This window comes from Setaria viridis, chromosome 8 (genome assembly GCF_005286985.2).
Source record: "Setaria viridis chromosome 8, Setaria_viridis_v4.0, whole genome shotgun sequence".
Classification (NCBI taxonomy): Eukaryota; Viridiplantae; Streptophyta; class Magnoliopsida; order Poales; family Poaceae; genus Setaria; species Setaria viridis.
This window is the reverse complement of record NC_048270.2, coordinates 38,451,842-38,470,256: the sequence shown is the minus strand read 5'-3', so window position 1 is coordinate 38,470,256 and position 18,415 is coordinate 38,451,842. Positions and strand designations below refer to the sequence as shown.

At 46.3% G+C, this 18,415-nt stretch overlaps 3 protein-coding genes across 7 annotated transcripts; all 3 read left to right on the top strand.

Moving 5' to 3' along the window:
- Positions 1–2,502, top strand: LOC117867095 (formate dehydrogenase 2, mitochondrial). Of its 2 annotated transcripts, none has more exons than XM_034751435.2 (6): positions 1–743; positions 837–1,014; positions 1,107–1,647; positions 1,734–1,858; positions 1,968–2,080; positions 2,148–2,502. In XM_034751435.2, the coding sequence occupies exons 1-6, from the start codon at positions 648–650 to the stop codon at positions 2,259–2,261; spliced, it is 1,167 nt and encodes a 388-aa protein (XP_034607326.1). In that variant the 5' UTR covers positions 1–647; the 3' UTR covers positions 2,262–2,502. The 2 variants fall into 2 exon arrangements, with proteins under 2 accessions (XP_034607326.1, XP_034607327.1); XM_034751436.2 differs by having other exon boundaries at positions 489–743; positions 840–1,014.
- Positions 2,503–3,996: 1,494 nt separating this feature from the next.
- LOC117867094 (cysteine-rich receptor-like protein kinase 44) lies at positions 3,997–10,461 on the top strand. 4 transcript variants are annotated; one of them, XM_072295602.1, is made up of 9 exons: positions 3,997–5,339; positions 5,441–5,907; positions 6,267–6,319; positions 6,728–6,795; positions 8,177–8,280; positions 8,865–9,096; positions 9,205–9,418; positions 9,529–9,720; positions 10,068–10,356. In XM_072295602.1, the coding sequence occupies exons 2-9, from the start codon at positions 5,476–5,478 to the stop codon at positions 10,129–10,131; spliced, it is 1,359 nt and encodes a 452-aa protein (XP_072151703.1). In that variant the 5' UTR covers positions 3,997–5,339; positions 5,441–5,475; the 3' UTR covers positions 10,132–10,356. The 4 variants fall into 4 exon arrangements, with proteins under 4 accessions (XP_072151703.1, XP_072151702.1, XP_034607324.1 ...); XM_072295601.1 differs by having other exon boundaries at positions 4,230–5,339; positions 5,436–5,907; positions 9,529–9,673; positions 10,068–10,461; XM_034751433.2 differs by having other exon boundaries at positions 4,235–5,339; positions 9,529–9,673; positions 10,068–10,461.
- A 1,332-nt stretch (positions 10,462–11,793) lies between these two features.
- Positions 11,794–13,043, top strand: LOC140220312 (receptor-like serine/threonine-protein kinase SD1-6). Its single transcript, XM_072290334.1, has 3 exons — positions 11,794–11,828; positions 12,000–12,144; positions 12,547–13,043. Exons 1-3 carry the CDS (start codon positions 11,794–11,796, stop codon positions 12,760–12,762), a joined length of 396 nt encoding a protein of 131 aa, XP_072146435.1. The 3' UTR covers positions 12,763–13,043.
- The last annotated feature ends 5,372 nt before the right edge of the window (positions 13,044–18,415 follow it).

Below are 18,415 nucleotides of genomic sequence, written 5' to 3'. Positions count from 1 at the left end.
CGAGTGCCCAATGATTGACACTCGACAAACAGCTGTTTGCCATTAAAATATACGCCGTGTGCTGTTTGCCGAGTGTTACACTCGGCAAAACCTTTGCCGAGTGTTTTTTTTGCCGAGTACCTCTGGCACTCGGCAAAGATACTGTATCCTACAGTGAGTTATCCCTAGAGGCAAATTTCCACGAACCTTTGGAGCGTTTTCCAGGAATCGTGAGCTTTTCAAAAATACTGAAGTGAGATAAAGGTGGGAAACGAAATAGTAAGCGCCGGCTGCGCCGTCGAGCTCGGACAAGCCATCGAGCAAGCGGCTCGGTCCATAGCACAGAGACGCGACACCGGCACGAGAGGTGAGAACGACCTCCCGTGCACCCACCCAATCTAGGTTGGACAACGCAAGGTTCACCTTCCCCGCTCCCACCCGAGTGCTCTTTGCGCAGCCTCATCGACTTGACTGTTCCCGCCCAGATGCACCTGCCCGGCTGCGTGGTTAAGAAGGTTCGCCACTGCACGTCTCCTGCGCTATAAAATGCCAGCCGGTTCAAAGCTTTGTTCCACGCACACGCACTCGCTCGCTGCAGTATCTCAGTGCAACACCACCGATCCAGAGTACACCAGTTGAGCTCGAGCTCTAGTCGTTTCAGCACCTCCATGTCCATGATCAGGAGGGCGGCGCAGCAGGCGACACGGTTCGCCATGGGACGACCGCACGTCCCGCGCAATGCGCCCGCTGCGAGGAGCCTTCATGTGCGCCACGTTTAATTTGTTACTCCATTTTACCATGATCTATTTCCCGTACCGCTTACCTGTGTGTCGTCGTTCTGTTTCCCGTACCGCTAGCAGGCGTCAGCCGGCAGCAGCAAGAAGATCGTGGGCGTGTTCTACAAGGGCGGCGAGTACGCCGACCGGAACCCCAACTTCGTCGGCTGCGCCGAGCACGCCCTCGGCATCCGCGGCTGGCTAGAGTCGCAGGGCCACCAGTACATCGTCACCGACGACAAGGACGGCCCCAACTGCGGTAATATAAGCGTGCAGTGTTGTGCTCGTGCACACACGTCACTACTGAGTAGCAGTAGTGCTAGCAGTGCTAACTCGCTGTCGCGCCTGCAGAGCTGGAGAAGCACATCGCGGACGCGCACGTGCTCATCACCACGCCGTTCCACCCGGCGTACGTGACCGCGGACCGCATCGCGCGCACCAAGAACCTGGAGCTGCTCCTCACGGCGGGGATCGGCTCCGACCACGTCGACCTGCCGGCGGCCGCCGCCGCGGGGCTCACCGTCGCCGAGGTCACCGGCAGCAACACGGTGTCGGTGGCCGAGGACCAGCTCATGCGCGTCCTCGTCCTCGTGCGCAACTTCCTGCCGGGCCACCACCAGGCCATCAGCGGGGAGTGGGACGTGGCCGGCGTCGCGCACCGCGCGCACGACCTGGAGGGGAAGACGGTGGGCACCGTCGGCGCCGGCCGGATCGGGCGCCTGCTGCTGCAGCGCCTCAGGCCGTTCAACTGCAGGCTGCTCTACCACGACAGGCTCCGGATCGACCCGGCGCTGGAGGCGGAGACCGGCGCCCAGTTCGAGGCGGAGCTCGACGCCATGCTGCCCAAGTGCGACGTCGTCGTGCTCAACATGCCGCTCACCGAGAAAACAAGGTCATCTGCTTGGTTCTCATTATATGAGCACTGCTGCCATCTGCTTGGTTCTCATGCATTAACCGCTTGTTGCTTCCTTTGGCCAGAGGCATGTTCGACAAGGAGAGGATCGCGAGGATGAAGAAAGGCGTGATCATCGTGAACAACGCCCGAGGCGCGATCATGGACACGCAGGCCGTGGCGGACGCTTGCGCCACCGGGCACATCGCTGGTATGTACTAGCTGTTGTTTATTTACTGCTCATTTTCAGCTGATTAGCACCGTGGCATCCTCACCAGACTGATCCGTACGTCTCAAACTCTTGTATGTCTGATGATCAGGATACGGCGGCGATGTGTGGCACCCTCAGCCTGCGCCCAAGGACCACCCGTGGCGCTACATGCCGAACAACGCCATGACCCCTCACATCTCCGGCACCACCATTGATGGCCAGGTCAGTAAACACTAGCTACTACATAGGACTAGGACGACGAAGATGTTTATGCCATGATTTGGTGCAGCTGAGGTATGCGGCGGGGGTGAAGGACATGCTAGAGAGGTACTTCAAGGGCCAGGATTTCCCGGTGCAGAATTACATCGTCAAGGAAGGCAAGCTCGCGGGCCAGTACCAGTGAGCATACATGAAGATGATGCAGCTGCATTGTGCGAAGCCAGCTGCTGCCGCAGCCTCCTCTGCGAGACTATACATATGTCGATCGATCACCACAAATAAAAGTCACGTAAAATGACATTGCCGTCATGGCGGTTATGGATGAAAACTCGTTCCATTTTCCAACTTTCCTTCCTTTATTTGGTTGAAGCTTGCAATGTCCAATGACCTTTGATACAAAGTACTAAGACAACAGCATTGCTATATATGTTGGCCTTTATTTACCTACAGGCTACAGAATTTTCAGTTCTCTCATCAACAACCAAACAAGCAACTCAACATCACAAACCACCCACCAGGAATTCAACTGCAACACTTGTTGTATTCCCTGTAACTGCAACACTTGTCGGAATTTCGCCTGGTAGCTCTCCATAGGGCCAAGACCCAAACCCAGTCTCTTATGTTAGATTGGGTAGATTCCCTGTAAACCTTGTTCCCAGTCCTTTCTTTTTTTTCTTTTGGTTTTGGTTCCTGTTTTTTCTATTTTTTTGATCTTTCGGCCTTGTTTTGTATTTGAACCCTTTTGTTGTTTAACTCTTTAATAAATTCAGTAGGGGACCCCCTCCTGTTTCTTCAAAAAAACTGCAACACTTGTTCTGAACGCAATGATCTTGTGAATAGTTGTTCCGTCGCTGAATAAAAAAACCCAGACTTCAACTTCTCAAACAAACAAAAAGATAGTGAACCCCACTTGACCCTTGTCTGTTTGGGCTTGACAGCAATCTCCTCTTATAGACTGCATCCAACCTGACGGATATATATCCGTTAAGTACTCCATTGTTTACATTAATGTGATGGTGTGCAAAAGCTCACAATTGAAGTACGTGCATTCAGGCCCTTCATTTGTGCATCAGTGTGCTCGGGTTTCCCAACCGAGACGCGAATATACCCTTTCAGTGTATTGAGATATAAGCAAAATTCAAGACATACACACCCTTGATAACAAGTGCACCATTGACTGAAGCATCAAACTCGTACAGCTGATCTTCAACTTGCGTTTTGTGAAAGCCTGGAGAGGGTGTCGAATCTACCGCAAGCAAGAGAGCTGCGTGTGGTGGGCTCTCCATGCTGTGTATTGAGAAGTTGGACAGTTTGGAGCAGCTGGGTCTGCACGAGAGTATGCAAGAGGTCTCCTCACTGTGGCTGCCTGGGCTCCAACAGCAGTGCAGACAAGTTCATGGTGAAGATTTGGATGTCTATAATTGGACATGACATGGCATATATACAACTTTCAGAACAATATGGCTACTAAGATGCCATGCAAGGTGTTCAGATTCAGATTCAACCTGATGACAGTCTGGCACCGGTGAGCTCTGCGATTCTTCTTCGCTCGGTGAATCTTCGCTCTGCGATTGCGTCTCCACGCGCATGCGCAAAGGTCGGCGGCGAGCATGCCGTTGCCGTCCCGCCACGCCCAGCACCCCGTCGCGGTCGTCGGCCTCTTCGCCTCCGGCTATCGCACCACACGAGGAGGAGCAGGTGCAAGAAGGCGAGACTCCGAGGTGCTCTCGATGAAAGGGCCGGGAGATCGGGACAGCGCCGCGCCGGCGGGACCCAATGGGTGGACGGTATTTAATTTACCGTCCACCCCCTGGGCGCCCACCAGCCGTCCGCTCGAGCCTGGGCGGCACAGATCCGGAGCATCCCAGCAGCCTCTGCCTCGCCAGGCGCGCGCGGCAGCTGGCCGGTGGCCGCGGCGCGGTGGCTCTCGACCGGCGCCTTGCTCACTTCGGCGTCGCCGGCGGTGGTGCGATCCCTGCCTGACATGTTGCGAGCTTCTGCAGCAAAGCCCGCTTCACCAACGCTGCCGCGCGCCACCTGGACTGTTGGCGAGCACAAGCCCAGCCCAGAGAGTCCAGCCGTCCTTTATTTTTTCTTTATTTTTTATTTTTCCCTTCCCTTCCTTCACTTTCCACGCCGTCTGTTCACTTTCCACGCCGTCCTTGCTTCTTATCTTTCCATGCCATGCTCTGTCCCCAGCCGTGCCCCTCCCTCACCATGTGCTGCTGCAACCCCGCCTCGGCGCTGCTGCCCTGCCACCGCTGCCCAAGCCGCGCGAGCCGCGAGGAACCCGCTACAGCAAGGCGAGGCCAGGCCGCCGGGATGCGCGGCTGCCGCTGACGCCGATAGGGGCTGGAATGGGGCGGGGGAACGCCTACAGGTCAGCCGCCGGTGGTCGTCCGGCTGCTTGCAGCCACGCCGACGGTGAGAGAGAGGAGGCCGGTGACATTTTATCTGTAATAGTTACTGAATTGCCGGGGCAATTTCGTTCTTGTGCCTGTGGGGAGAGGAAGGAGCCGGAGGGAGCTACTTTTTTTTTTCCTCCGTGTCGCTAGTTCATTCTTGAGACCGGTTCCGGGATGGCTTCGGCACTGAAGCCGTTTTCTCGGTGGGGCATTAGCCTCTTTAGCACACGGCTCATCCCAAAACAGTTTCACTGGTGAAGCCAAAGCTAGTGAAGTCAAAAAGGCTTCTAGTTCATTTTAGTCCCGGCTTACAAAACAGCTTCACGCTACAGTATCTCGATTTGCATGAAATAGATGAAGCCAAATCCAAAATAAGCCGTACCAAAGAAGGCTTAGGTAAGACTCCGCTAGAAGTCGCTGTGAGAGCCAGGAGCCCTGCCAAAACCCCCATAGTCGAGGCATACAGGATACTAGACTGTAGACACTGCTAACCAGCAAAACGGAAAAAAATTGGGCCCTGTTGACTTGACCCCGAGTAGTCGACACGGTTTTCCTTCCCTGTTGACGAGTAGAACTTGCATTCCTTTTCCCTGCATCGCCATCGCCATCGCCATCGCCATCGCCGTGCCTATCACCTCACCAGGCCCAGGAAGCAACATGGCAAACCCAGAGTATAGTGGCCAGAGCACGAGTATTCTGTCTTTGTGTTGCAATTGGACAGTAGTTTCTGGGGGAAATGAGTAGTGATTGGTAGTGAGTGTAACTCATGCTCGGAGCAGAGTAGAGCGGAGTTGCCGCAGCCGGCTAACACAAGACCGACAGCTATCTCGATTGCTGGGTGCAGGAAGCTAGCAGAGGTGAGAACGAAGAATCGATCAATTCATTTGACTGCTGCTTGCACGGACAGGTTGAGAGAGCTTTACCGATCGACCATAATGTGATCTTGAGTTCAGTTCAGTCTCGCGTGTGTATTCCACGTAATTGCAGAGATCGATGGCTGATCCGGTGGCCAGCGTTGAGAAGATCGTCAAGATCGGGCTCAAGATCAAGCAGGCAGTGGACACGGTTCGCAAGAACAAGGAGGTTTGCCTAGAGATCAGGAAGCGGGTGCTCAGGTTCAGCGACATCCTGTCGCAGTTGCAGCAGACGGGGATGCTAAACAACAACCCGGCCATGAGTGGCCCCCTGGAGGATCTTGAGGAGACGCTCGAACGCGGCCTCGAGCTCGTCACGTCCTGCCAGGAGAGACGAAGCACCATCCGCCGCTTCATCACGGCCGGGGACCTGTCCAAGCAGCTGCGCGAAGTGAAGGATGACATCCTGAACAAAGTGATGCTGGCGTCCTTCGCCATCAACACCAATACCACCATTATGTTGTTCACCATTCATGCTGGTATTCGTCCTGATCCGCTACGGCAACCAGAGGTACGGTGCATTATTGCTTGGAGAGAGGGTCTATCAGTAGTTTCTGAAACATCGTTCAGCAAGTTTCGAAGAATCAGCAAGGTTTTTAACCCTGCAGGTTCAAATTTTATGGAGCTGTGAACAGTATGCTAACCTACTCCCATATGTTTCTAAATTAGTTTCTAGTTTAATTGCCTCTTGGTTAGTTCAGAGAATAACAAAAAAGGCCTAGAATAATTCTGCCATACGAAGAGTATTTGCACCAATGCACATATATAGGAGTACTGCCTAATAGGATAATTTGTGTTGGATATATTCATCGAGGGATACACACAGTTTTATTATTTAAAATAAAGATGTGAATCGTCATGCTTTTTCAGGAAAGTGGTCTGATGGAGATATCCCATGACAATCATTCATCTGAGGATATTAGGTCAGATATCCATTATGCAAATGTATCCCTCTTTGCCGTGGCACTGTGTGATCTAAGATAGGCAAATAAAGTATATTGGACGTCTTATCAAATTTGCGACTACCATCCAGAGTAAATTGAAAATTAACTGTACAATTCAATAAACTAACAAATTATGTCGCTGCACATAGCAGTTGCATCATCGAATTCATTTAAGCTGTTTAAAACCTTGTATGTAAATATCCACATACATTAGCAACTTGATGAAATATAATTAAAAAGATAGGGGCTGTGCACTTCATCTTACTAGTGCTTTTTCAAATGATGTCAAAGTTAATGAGCATTATTTCAGATATCTCTCTGGTTTTTTATGTTTTTTCTCCAACATAAGAGGAAGTTGCTTTTGTTGAATAACGCCGGCAATGGCAGATCTGAACAGAACGGTGAGGAAAATAGCGTACCAGGAGGATCTGAGGCCCTGCTTCCTCCCTTAGCAGGTAAGATTGGATTCTTTATTTTGTTAATTACTCCCTCCGTCCCAAATTATATGTTGTTTTGGCTTTTCTAGCAGGTTTATAGGTGTTTGTATGCATCTAAATATAGTGTATGTCTAGATACATACAAACACCTATGAATCTAGAAAAGTCAAAACGACCTATAATTCGAAATGGTTGGAGTATTTTTTCCCACAAAAGCTTCCAATTGTTCATCCGAACTTGACACCGTCTCAATTCTCAAGTAGCTACCAATCCTACCTCCCTTGTCCCATGACATAATCTTATCATTAGATCATGACAATAATAATTCTTCCCTTGGACTGCATCGATCAACCATAAAAACAACGTATCCGTTATTCCGTTCACACCAGACAGCTACAACCATGACCAAAAGATTTCTCTAGCCTAGACAAGATTTAAGCCACTTACGTGATCTCCAGGAGCACAACATTGATCTCCAGGAGCCTAGACAAGACATCCCTGCAGTTTTCAAAATCCATCGTTGTGGGCTCCATGGATGCCATCGCCCCAGTTCTCAGGCCAACATCAAGCTGAGCTCCATGGACACCGTACGCGTTGCAACCGAATCCGAACTCCTTGGCCACCACCACTAAGTTCCAAGATATGGGCTCTCCACGCTTCCACCATGACCTTCATTATATTGCAAGGTGGGAGAATGCTGGAAGCCTATCTTGGTTGTTGATTGCCACAGAGTTGGAATGGAGAAGCTCAGAAGCAGAGCGAGATGGAGCAAGAAGAAAAAGACACCACTAGACAGTCCACGTGCAGCATTGTATGGTCCAGCAGCGCCCATCGCACAGTCACATTTTATATGGTTCAATGCTGTCGCTCCCCTCAGAAGACATCATTGGATGCCTACCAAATATTCTGCCGAACCCACTAGACTTCCTGGTGCTCTGAAAAATGAAGTCATGCACCATTTTTGTAATTTGTCCTGTGGAGCAATCGTCCAGTTCAAAGTTCAAAAACTTTTTAAGACCTGGATTCCTTAGGCTTCAGTTGATGCATTACGTCTCCCCCTCATTTATGTGCATCCACTAGATCATGCTACTAATTAAATCCAAAGCCTTTTTTGTAGTACGACCAAAGTAACATAACCTATCTACATCAAGTGATGCTCCCAGCATTATTGTTATGACGACTGGGTTGATAGGCACAAACAACTCGGAACGCATGCCATGGTGTAGTAGTTTGGCTATTGACTATGCAGACCCAACTGCAGAACACCCGATCAAAAAATAGATATTATATATGAATTTTCCATTTTTCCTAAAAGATAAATATTGTGACTGCATACACTGTTCATTCAGGTTTGCATAATCTAAATTCTAAACTTGGTATATATGTGTTGTTTCCACAGCAATAACCTTAAGAGAGTTTGGGTTGTCTGAGTTGAAGGCCGCTACCAATGGATTTTCAGACAGCAATATCATCGGCCGAGGTGGCATAGCTACTGTCTACAAGGTACTTCATATGCCTTTTGTTTTGGATTATTCAGTTTGTATTGCAATATTGGAATCTCCTAGAAAGGGATGAGACACACGTAACGCCAAACCTAGAATTTGATCCTTGGTACGGTAGGCAGGGTACAAATTAATGTAAGTGCTAATGCATGTCCAATGGCTACTAGGACCATCTTAGTAATACGTCGTTTTAATATGATAACTCCACTTATCACAAATTGTTTTTTTATGGTAACTCCATTATCAAAAGTGATTTTTTTAACAAAAACCGTCAGCGATACATCTATCCTATGGACAACAAACTGCTTTTTGATTATACTCTGACTTCCACACTAGCAAATTTGAATTCCAGAAAGATGAATTCAGCATTTTAGACAAGGGTTGGATTGGTCAAGCGCCAAATCGGCAGGGCTGTATAAGTAGATTCGTTTAATCTTCTTGGTTTCAGGCGTCATGAAAGATTCATGTTACATTGTATAGGTCATTATTATTAGAAATTTTAATTTCTTCTTTGTATAAAGATGTGCCATTCCTGCATATTTTAGTAAAGACTAGCTATAGTAACATGAATCCATCATGTACCAGGGTGTATTAGATGACCAGAGTGTGATTGCCATCAAGAAATTCCGTTGGGCACCTCGCTTGGGTTGGGCGCACACCTACGAGCAACTTCTTCTTGCTTCAAAGCTTCAGCACAAGAATGTAGTGCAAGTTCTGGGATACTCCCACGAGAATGGAGCTGTTAAGGACAGAGAATATATCTGGGTCGAGGAATATGTTCCAATGGGAACCTTGCACGAGATTATTCATTGCAAAGGCATGTTTCCATTGAAATATCGACAGCTTTTAATCTCTTAATTAACTATTTGTGTGGTTCAACTAACTGATTGATACATAGTTGTTGCTTCATTGTGACACTATGCAGAGCCCCGACTTGATTGGTCCTCCCTCATCCGGATAATTGAGGGCATAGCTCAGGGCGTAAGGTACCTACATGAGCAATGTGTTGTCCATTTGGACCTGAAACCAACAAACATCGTCTTGGATTCCCATATGAATCCTAAGATTACTGATTTTGAAGTAGCGAAAGTATTGAATGGTAATCAATTGAAGGGCGAGATCATCACAGCAGGCACATTGTAAGATCTCATTCCTTTAGGTATCTCCATTGCATGGAGGTTTAGTTAATTCCTTCTTTTTCTCATTTATTATCTTTTGCTGATGTAAATTTTGATTTTTAACTGTTCAGTCAATATATAGCTCCAGAATATCTTACGGACGGTGTTGTGTCAATGATGAACGATGTGTACGGGTTTGGCGTCACCCTCCTCGAGACTGTAAGTGGAATCCGAAGACGACATAACCAACCAAGAGAATTCCATCTACACCGATGGGTACGTGCTGACACGCACCATGAACATGGATCTGTTATTGTTCCTCGGTGAGCCTGTGTAAAAAAAATTCCACAAACATGATCGATGGGGAGTGCATGTTAAATTCCACTAAAAATAGCTAATATAGATCATCTACTGTCATGCAAGATTTAAGGTTGGAAGAAAACTTGTGCAGAATTCCACTAGAAAGTTATTTCTTCTTGTATATTATATTGTTTCCAATTCAAGTTCAATTTTTGCGTAAAATTAGATGTTAGCATGCACCATCTATCCATGATTTTTAGTGGAATTTTGTGTGCACTTACATTTATGGATTATTAACACGGATATGTTGTCCCTCGAGAGAAATCGTGCTTATATTATGCTTTTTTTTCCTGATGTGGAATACTGTCAGGCTTGGAAGGCTCACGAAGGTCGACGGAAGTTTGATCCGGCACTGTTTGCCGAGCCTCAGCTAGTGGAGATAAAAAGGTGCATACAGATAGGCCTGCTGTGCGCTCAGCATGAGTCGGCAGACCGCCCCACCATGGAAGATGTTCTTCTGATGCTCAATGGCGAGAAAGAACTGCCGACACCAGAGAAACCAGCGTACATCAAATGGACTGCCTAGCTTGTATGGCTCTGCATCCACCGTGCATCATTCATCTATAACTCTATCCAATCATTCGATGCGTTGGTGAGAATACGGCTGAGAGATTACTTCTGAACTCGATCTGCTATCGATCCAATCAGTCTGCTTGTAACTAGGATGGATACAATTTTGAATCTTCTTGCTTTCGTTTTGTGCATATAGGGGGTGATTGGTAGCCCAGCTCGCACCATCCCGGTCCGCACGGTGCAGGTTAGCTTTGATTGGTTGCTAGAGCTGCATATTTTTGCTGCATGGCCTCGTTTGGATTCCCCCTTCCATTCCGGCCAGCATTGTACGCAAAATTTGGCCTTCCCTCACCAGCCAGGATGAGATGATACAAGCAGGACAATAGGCTCCACTTGCAGCCACACAAAGCAGCCTTTCATGAAGCCAACCAATCAACAACTCTCTCCATCCTGGCTCAGGCTATACGCAACCCAATCAAGTCTGCATGTACGTTTCTGTGCTGGACATGATGAGTCTGAATCTCGTCACCATTCTGGACCTCTCCTTGAACTGCAACCAATCATGCTCATAATGTACTGATTGAGTGTATCCTGGTTGCTTTCTTTTGTTCACAAAGACACATGCTGCTTCTCTGAACATATATACAATTGCACACATAGGATCACGCCCATAAGCCGCGGCAGGAGGACCCCTGGGCTGTCAGATCGAGCCTGGATGGCACAGATGGGTCTAATCGAGGATTTGTCACTGATCTTCCAGCTAACTAGTAAAATGGAATACATTTTACAAAAGTTCCAGGACTTTTTGTTCGATTTTTCGCAAGGTACCCATGCTATGTTTGTATACATTCGTGCTGGACTCTTCTAGCCACACGAGGTGGATGCGGCTCGCTCCAGCTCGCTTAGATAACGAGCCGGCTCGACTCGTTAAAAGCTCGAGCCAGCTCGTTTTGGCTCGCGAGCTGTACCAAGGTAACACAGACTCACAGAGCACATGACGCCATGGATGTGGAAGGAAGTTGATTCTATTCTATTATATCCCATTTAATATAATATTTTAACAAAACCTTTCTCTTACTAAATTTCTATACCCCATTAGGGACACCAAGGCTCATGCCATAGCTGACAGGAGTATATATCTTGAAAAATATGTTCGGAAGATATTATTACTGAAATATTACATCAAAATGGGCTAAAAAGATCGCAATGCCATTGATGATGGCGGCTACTAGTTGTAGCTCCACTTGCCACATCTCCGTCCCCACAAACAATTAAAGGCCTTGGAGAAGACTTGACCCAAGTAAGCATGATAATATTGACCATCCCTATCAGGCATCAAAACACGTCTTTCGTCCACTGCACTGGGCTTCTTGTAGTACTCATGATTTAGTCTTTTCGAAAACGAGTAAATGGTGTGGCCACGCTGCTAGATGTGCACAATGCGCAAATGCTAGGAGGAATCTACAGGTGAGGACGGCTCGCCCCGGGGAAAAGTCGCGGATGTGGTCTGGCCTCCCCGTCCGATGGGCTCCCAAATGAGGAGGCGATTCGGCCGGTGGTGAGTTGCCCACGTGGGCTTCCGACCCAGGGAAAATAGCGGGATCCCCTCGGGATTCTGAGTTCCCAAAGGAGCCCTTAGGTATCTCCATTGCATGGAGGTTTAGTTAATTCCTTCTTTTCCTCATTTATTATCTTTTGCTGATGTAAATTTTGATTTTTAACTGTTCAGTCAATATATAGCTCCAGAATATCTGACAGACGGTGTTGTGTCAATGATGAACGATGTGTACGGTTTTGGCGTCACCCTCCTTGAGACTGTAAGTGGAATCCGAAGACGACATAACCAACCAAGAGAATTCCATCTACACCGATGGGTACGTGCTGACACGCACCACGAACATGGATCTGTTATTGTTCCTCGGTGAGCCTGTGTAAAAAAAATTCCACAAACATGATCGATGGGGAGTGCATGCAAAATTCCACTAAAAATAGCTAATATAGATCATCTACTGTCATGCAAGATTAAAGGTTGGAATAAAACTTGTGCAGAATTCCACTAGAAAGTTATTTCTTCTTGTATATTCTTTCCAATTAAAGTTCAATTTTTGCGTAACTTTAGATGTTAGCATGCACCATCTATCCATGATTTTTAGTGGAATTTTGTGTACACTTTAGAGGTACATCTATGGATTATTAACACGGATATGTTGTCCCTCGATCGAGAGAAACCGTGCTTATATTATGCTTGTTTTTTTCCTGATGTGGAATACTGTCAGGCTTGGAAGGCTCTCGAAGGTCGACGGAAGTTTGATCCGGCACTGTTTGCCGAGCCTCAGCTAGTGGAGATAAAAAGGTGCATACAGATAGGCCTGCTGTGCGCTCAGCATGAGTCGGCAGACCGGCCCACCATGGCAGATGTTCTTCTGATGCTCAATGGCGAGAAAGAACTGCCGACACCAAAGAAACCAGCGTACATCAAATGGACTGCCTAGCTTGTATGGCTCTGCATCCACCGTTCATCATTTGTCTATAACTCTATCCAATCATTCGGTGTGTTGGTGAGAATACGGCTGAGAGATTACTTCTGAACTCGATCTGCTATCGATCCTATCAATCTGCTTGTAACTAGGATGGATACAATTTTGAATCTTCTTTTGTCCTGTTGCATTTTCGTTGTGTGCAGTATAATGTACTGATTGAGTGTATCCTGATTGCTTTCTTTTGTTCACAAAGACACATGCTGCTTCTCTGAACATATATACAATTGCACACACAGGATTATTCAGTCAATTATTTTGCATTCCTTTGACAGTCTACTGTTCCTGTTAGCCTTTCTAGTTCTTTGCTTCTTGGGTCTTAAGAGCGCCTGGCCTTCAGTTGAATTAACAGAGATCAAGAACTGAACCATGAGATGTTGAAAAAGGTAGAGGAAACGTGGTTCAGACAAAATTTGTTGTAGCGGAGGCTACTGCAACGATTGATTTCACATATACGTTTTCTCCAAGCGTGTACAGTTCTTTGTTGTATTTATGGCCATCGCTGTATAATGTACGCTGAATCGTAATCTTGGAATCCAGGATGTCTGTTCATAAGAACATATGCTACTTCTCTGAAACTTGAAACAGAACATACCTTTGTCATTTCTTTCTTCCACGAATTTGAATCAGACTGCGGCAAGTTTCCAAGGATATTTGCTCACATCCACACATACTGTTTCTCTGAAAATTAAAAATTGCACAAACTTGTGCGCGCGCCGCGCCACGCCAATATGGCAGACATGGCGCCGCGCCGCGCCCAGCACCGGCGTCCAGCTCTCACAGCAAACCAGCCGCACGAGCGTGTCGCTGGGCCAGAGGGCGAGGCTCTGTGGAGATAGAAGCTAGGGACGTTGTCACACCCGGTTTTAAGGACAAAACCAAGTGCTACCTATATGTATGCCAGGATCAAGTTTCATACATATAGTGACATCATAAGTGAATAACAGCAACAGTATCACGTAAAAAGATACAAATAAAAACTTACGAAACCATCAGAGATACACAGCTTAAATACTGGAAACGGAGGCTCCAAACTTCACAGGCAATCGACTGGGGGTTGCGTACGCCTAGAACTTAGCATCATCTTCAGAATACTTCACACACCTTCTTCTGAGCAGCATTAAGCAAGGGTGAGTACACTTATGGTAGGTACTCAGTAAGGCCACAAGAAATAACCAAAATTTATGATTTAAGTCCATCTTTAAGTTTAATTAATCATGTGAGGGTCCAGGCCGCTCTTGACCGTGAGCACGACTGATCGATCAGTTTTACAATCTGCAGAGGTTGCACATCTTTACCCACAAGTCGCGTAAAAGTTCAAAGAACTTTGGACCCAACCATGCGGTGCTAGCTAGGCACCATACCACACTTCCGAGGTGTGATTGCATAGGGACGCTACGAGGCCTTTACAAAGATTCGCTAGTAAGTGGTAACCCGCTAATGTTTCAGGTCGAAGCAGAGCATAACAGTCCCCTAGTGGGTACAATGTCTTAGCAAAGCCCACTTCCCAAGAGAGCGAGTGCTATACCCTATCAACGCATCCCCTCTTGCCCTTTCGGTAAGATTACCCCATACTAGAGTTTCTAATTATTCAGCCAAGATCAGAGCCATTTAGTCTTGTGGTAGCACTATTTTCCTACGTGGTTCTCCATGTTCCGATAACATAATCATGATATTATTAACAAAGCATAGGTAGAAGGATGGTTAGGGACACTTGCCTTTCTCCAACAGAAAGTTACTCTTACTGCTTTTCGACTCTTGCTCTCTTGAAGCTCTTACTCTTCAAACTTCCGATCAACGATCCTTCTACTCGGAGCAAACATTGGCCCAAACATGCAAGCAACAAACAAGTATAACTAAGAACAATACACCAAAACAAAAGGAAAGCTTGAAAAGAGCGTACTAAACAACAAGGCTCGATCTAAGGTCACACGAACGTAAGGAACGCTTAAAATGGAACTATGGTTGAAAAGATAAAGCTATCGATAATTTTAAATTATAAAAGAAAGATGAGAGCTACAAGCTTTATTTATTTTAGTTGAGAAAAGTATTGTAAATATATTTCAGAGAAATGCCTTTAGTTGGAATTAATCAAGTCACACTCATATTTTCATAAGAAAGACGGTGTAAAGCTTAGTCCAATTTTATTAAAATATTTAAGTATAATTTATGCAATTTAAACATTTAATTTAAAAATAAGGTAAGCGCATAGCTTTATGATTCGGGTTGAACTAACCAAATTATAATTTAAAAACACATTTATATTCATATTGGCCAAATTAAGATTTAATTATGAAAACTCGAGATATAACATGTATAGATTTTATTTAGAAAACAAATTGAATAAACATTAATCAAATTGAATTTAATTTATGAAAAACCGAGGTATAACTCTTAGTGGCTTTTAATTGGAAGAATTATTTAGATAGGCATTAACCAAATTAACTTTAGTTTATGAAAAACCAATATATAACTTAATTAGCTTTTATTTAGAAGAGGGTATGAAGTAGGCATTAATCAAATTAGCACTTATCATGAAAAACAGTGTATAACACTAAACATATTTTATATAGAAAAGAACTCGGTTATCATACATTAATCAATTTAATATTAAATTTATTTTCAAAAAGAACATGTGTGAAGGAAAACATACCACTGTTGACGCCGGATTTCGTCATCAGTAGAATCGGCGCCAAGGGGAAAGGAAATCGAGGAAGTGCAGTTAGGAATCGGTCAAATGGTGCTATAGTGAGGAATCGGCTGGCAGCTTTTGCTTCGCTTCAGGGAGAATACGCCAGATTCCCAATCGGTAATCCTTTGCCGATGAGAAATCGGCCGATCAGGAGGATGGACTAATTGGGCCTGTATGGGCTTGGAAAAGGATGGAAGGATAAGGTGGAGGTCAGCCCACGAAGCGTGGGGTATCTAACCTAATACGAACTGTGCTTGTAGATATTTGTTTTCTGTTTGAATAAGAGATAGAATTCTAGTCGGTTAGGAAGTTATCTGTACGGGACTATAAATAGCTACCTTTGTAAATCTGTAAATACAACAATCAATCAATACAACAAGTTACTTTATTCTTCGTACTTACTTTCGAGCAGGCGACTTCGCCGTCACTTTTCCTTCTCACGAGTTCGTGCGGGTTGGCAGGGCTGCATCATCTTGATCTCCGGCCGATTCTGTAAGTTCCGTTTATCGAGTAATATCTAAGCTTTAACTTCCGGCGCATCGCTGTTGTTTCGTTTAGACTTATTCATCAGTTATCGATATCAACTAGATTCATAGGTTTTTACCTGTTTTTCCTAGTTTTTATCACCAGTTATCTCGCTAGGAATCGGTAGTATCGGCTTTCATTACTTTCTGTTGTTAGATCCATTCGTTGCCGATTAGATCTTTTCCTAGTACTGTTATTACGCGCTTTGTACCGATTACTTTAGTATTTTTCTGTCTACAAAGCTACAGGGATCGTGTTGTCTTATAACCGATTTCATCATCACAGTAAATCGGCCGATTTGCCGATAAGCTCTCTCGATCGGAAACTTAGCCGATCGTAGTTATTGAATTTGACACGTGTTCTTCCTTGCCAATCAACAGGTCAGATTGGCTGGCACGCCGCGCGAACCGCACCAGGGCATTCACCCGAACAGGAGCTAAGCAGATTCTCCCGGGTCGTGTGTCGGTCACTGGGATTCGGTTGACCGATTTCTAGCGCCAACACACTTTTGGCACGCCCGGTGGGACCAATACAACCGCTGTCATGTCGAAAGCTGCTGAAGTCTCCGAAGATAACGTCATCGAAGTGACGGAAGCAGATCTAAAGGACGACCAAAAAGAAGATCTGAATCAGTATTTGGAGCAAGTCCGTAAAACTTGCTTGAAATCCTTCAGTCGTTCCAGGAGCGGGGAAACTGTTAAAAAGTCTCCTTTCCCTACTCCCCGCCAGATCACAATTTCTGAAGATTCGGATAAAATGTCCGATATGATTCAACAATCTCTTCATCACGCCTTCATCAACCAATCCCCGGTACTTTCAAACATGGTGCACAATGCTGTTGTCAACTCCTTCGCCGGAGGTATACCACAAGGGTACAGGGGACCGACGTATTTTCAGCCGATTCCACCAAATCAGGCTTATCAGGCTTCACAGCCGATCCAATCCTCTGTCGGAGGATCCAGTGCTTCTACGTCATCAACTCCTTTGGGATATGGCTCTATCCAACCGTCATCTGCACCACTCCCTCCAGTCATCCCTTTACCCTGGGGGGCGCCTTTAAACACGGCCGGTTTGAATCAATCGGTCAGTCAAGGAAATCCTCCGTTCCAGACACCCTCCCAAACGGCCACTCGGCCGATCATACCACCATACCAGCCTATCGCTCCGGAGGTCAACAAAACGTCAGAGCTCATGCTATATGATGAAACAAGTGGTTCATACAAGCAGCCGTCCTTTACTACACCACCGGCTTATACTCAGATACCGCCTTTTCATCAACCTCCTTTTATTCAACCTCCGATTTATCAGCATGTGCCGATCCCGCCGCCAACTATTCCCCAGCAACAACCAGATTGGTCGGCGCAAATCGCGGAGGTAATGCAAGAACAATTCGGCCTGAAGCCGAAGGTGCAAACTTATACCTACAGAACACCATACCCATCTACATATGACTTGTTGCCGTTTCCCCATCGGTACAAAGTTCCTGATTTTACCAAATTTTCGGGGATGGATGACACCTCTACCGTAGAACATGTGAATAGATTCATCATCCAATACGGGGAGGCAGCTACGCAAGATGCCCTGCGGGTACGATTGTTCTCGTCATCCTTGTCTGGATCGGCCTTCCAATGGTTCACAACTTTGCCACCAAACTCAATTATCACATGGGCCGATCTAGAAAGGCAGTTCCACAAGTACTTCTATGCTGGGGTCCACGAAATGAAGCTGTCTGATTTGACTAGTCTCCGGCAGAGAAGTGATGAACCGATACCCTCGTATATACAGAGGTTTCGGGAAATCAGGAACAAATGCTACTCCCTGGCTCTAACCGATGCCCAGTTGGCCGATATAGCTTTCCAAGGCCTGCTGCCACACATTAAAGAAAAATATGCTTCACAAGAGTTCGAGAGCCTGAGCCAGATTGTCCACCGATTGTCCGGGCAGGAGGTGCGTCCATTCGATCCAAGAAGGAATTTCCAGAAGAAAGTGGCATTCCTGGAAGAATTAGAAGGTGAGGAAGATGCCAAAATCGGACTTGCAGAGTGGATTAAGGGAAAGAAGCCGATATCATGCCCGTTCGGCAAGAAGGAGCCGGAAACATTTGGTTTCGATACAACTAAAGCTGACAAAATCTTCGATCTTCTACTCCAGGAAGGGCAGATTAAACTTTCGCCTTACCATACAATACCCTCTGCCGAACAATTGAAGAAGATGAAGTATTGCAAGTGGCACAATGCCACATCACATGATACCAACGAGTGCAAAATCTTCAGACAACAAATACAGTCGGCCATTGAGCAGGGCAGACTCAAATTTGAAGTGCCGGCAAAACCGGCCAAACCAATGAAAATCGACCAGCACCCTTTTCCTACCAACATGGCTGACACGGGA

Coding starts and splice junctions, on each gene's coding strand:
- LOC140220312 (XM_072290334.1), top strand. CDS start 11,794: ATGGGCTCCCAAATGAGGAGGCGATTCGGCCGGTG. Junction 11,829..11,999: donor AGGAGGCGATTCGGCCGGTG/GTGAGTTGCCCA, acceptor TTAACTGTTCAG/TCAATATATAGCTCCAGAAT. Junction 12,145..12,546: donor AATTCCATCTACACCGATGG/GTACGTGCTGAC, acceptor GAATACTGTCAG/GCTTGGAAGGCTCTCGAAGG.
- LOC117867095 (XM_034751435.2), top strand. CDS start 648: ATGTCCATGATCAGGAGGGCGGCGCAGCAGGCGACACGGTTCGCCATG. Junction 1,648..1,733: donor CCGCTCACCGAGAAAACAAG/GTCATCTGCTTG, acceptor TCCTTTGGCCAG/AGGCATGTTCGACAAGGAGA. Junction 1,859..1,967: donor CGCCACCGGGCACATCGCTG/GTATGTACTAGC, acceptor TCTGATGATCAG/GATACGGCGGCGATGTGTGG.
- LOC117867094 (XM_072295601.1), top strand. CDS start 5,476: ATGGCTGATCCGGTGGCCAGCGTTGAGAAGATCGTCAAGATCGGGCTC. Junction 6,320..6,727: donor CATTCATCTGAGGATATTAG/GTCAGATATCCA, acceptor CGGCAATGGCAG/ATCTGAACAGAACGGTGAGG. Junction 9,097..9,204: donor CGAGATTATTCATTGCAAAG/GCATGTTTCCAT, acceptor GACACTATGCAG/AGCCCCGACTTGATTGGTCC.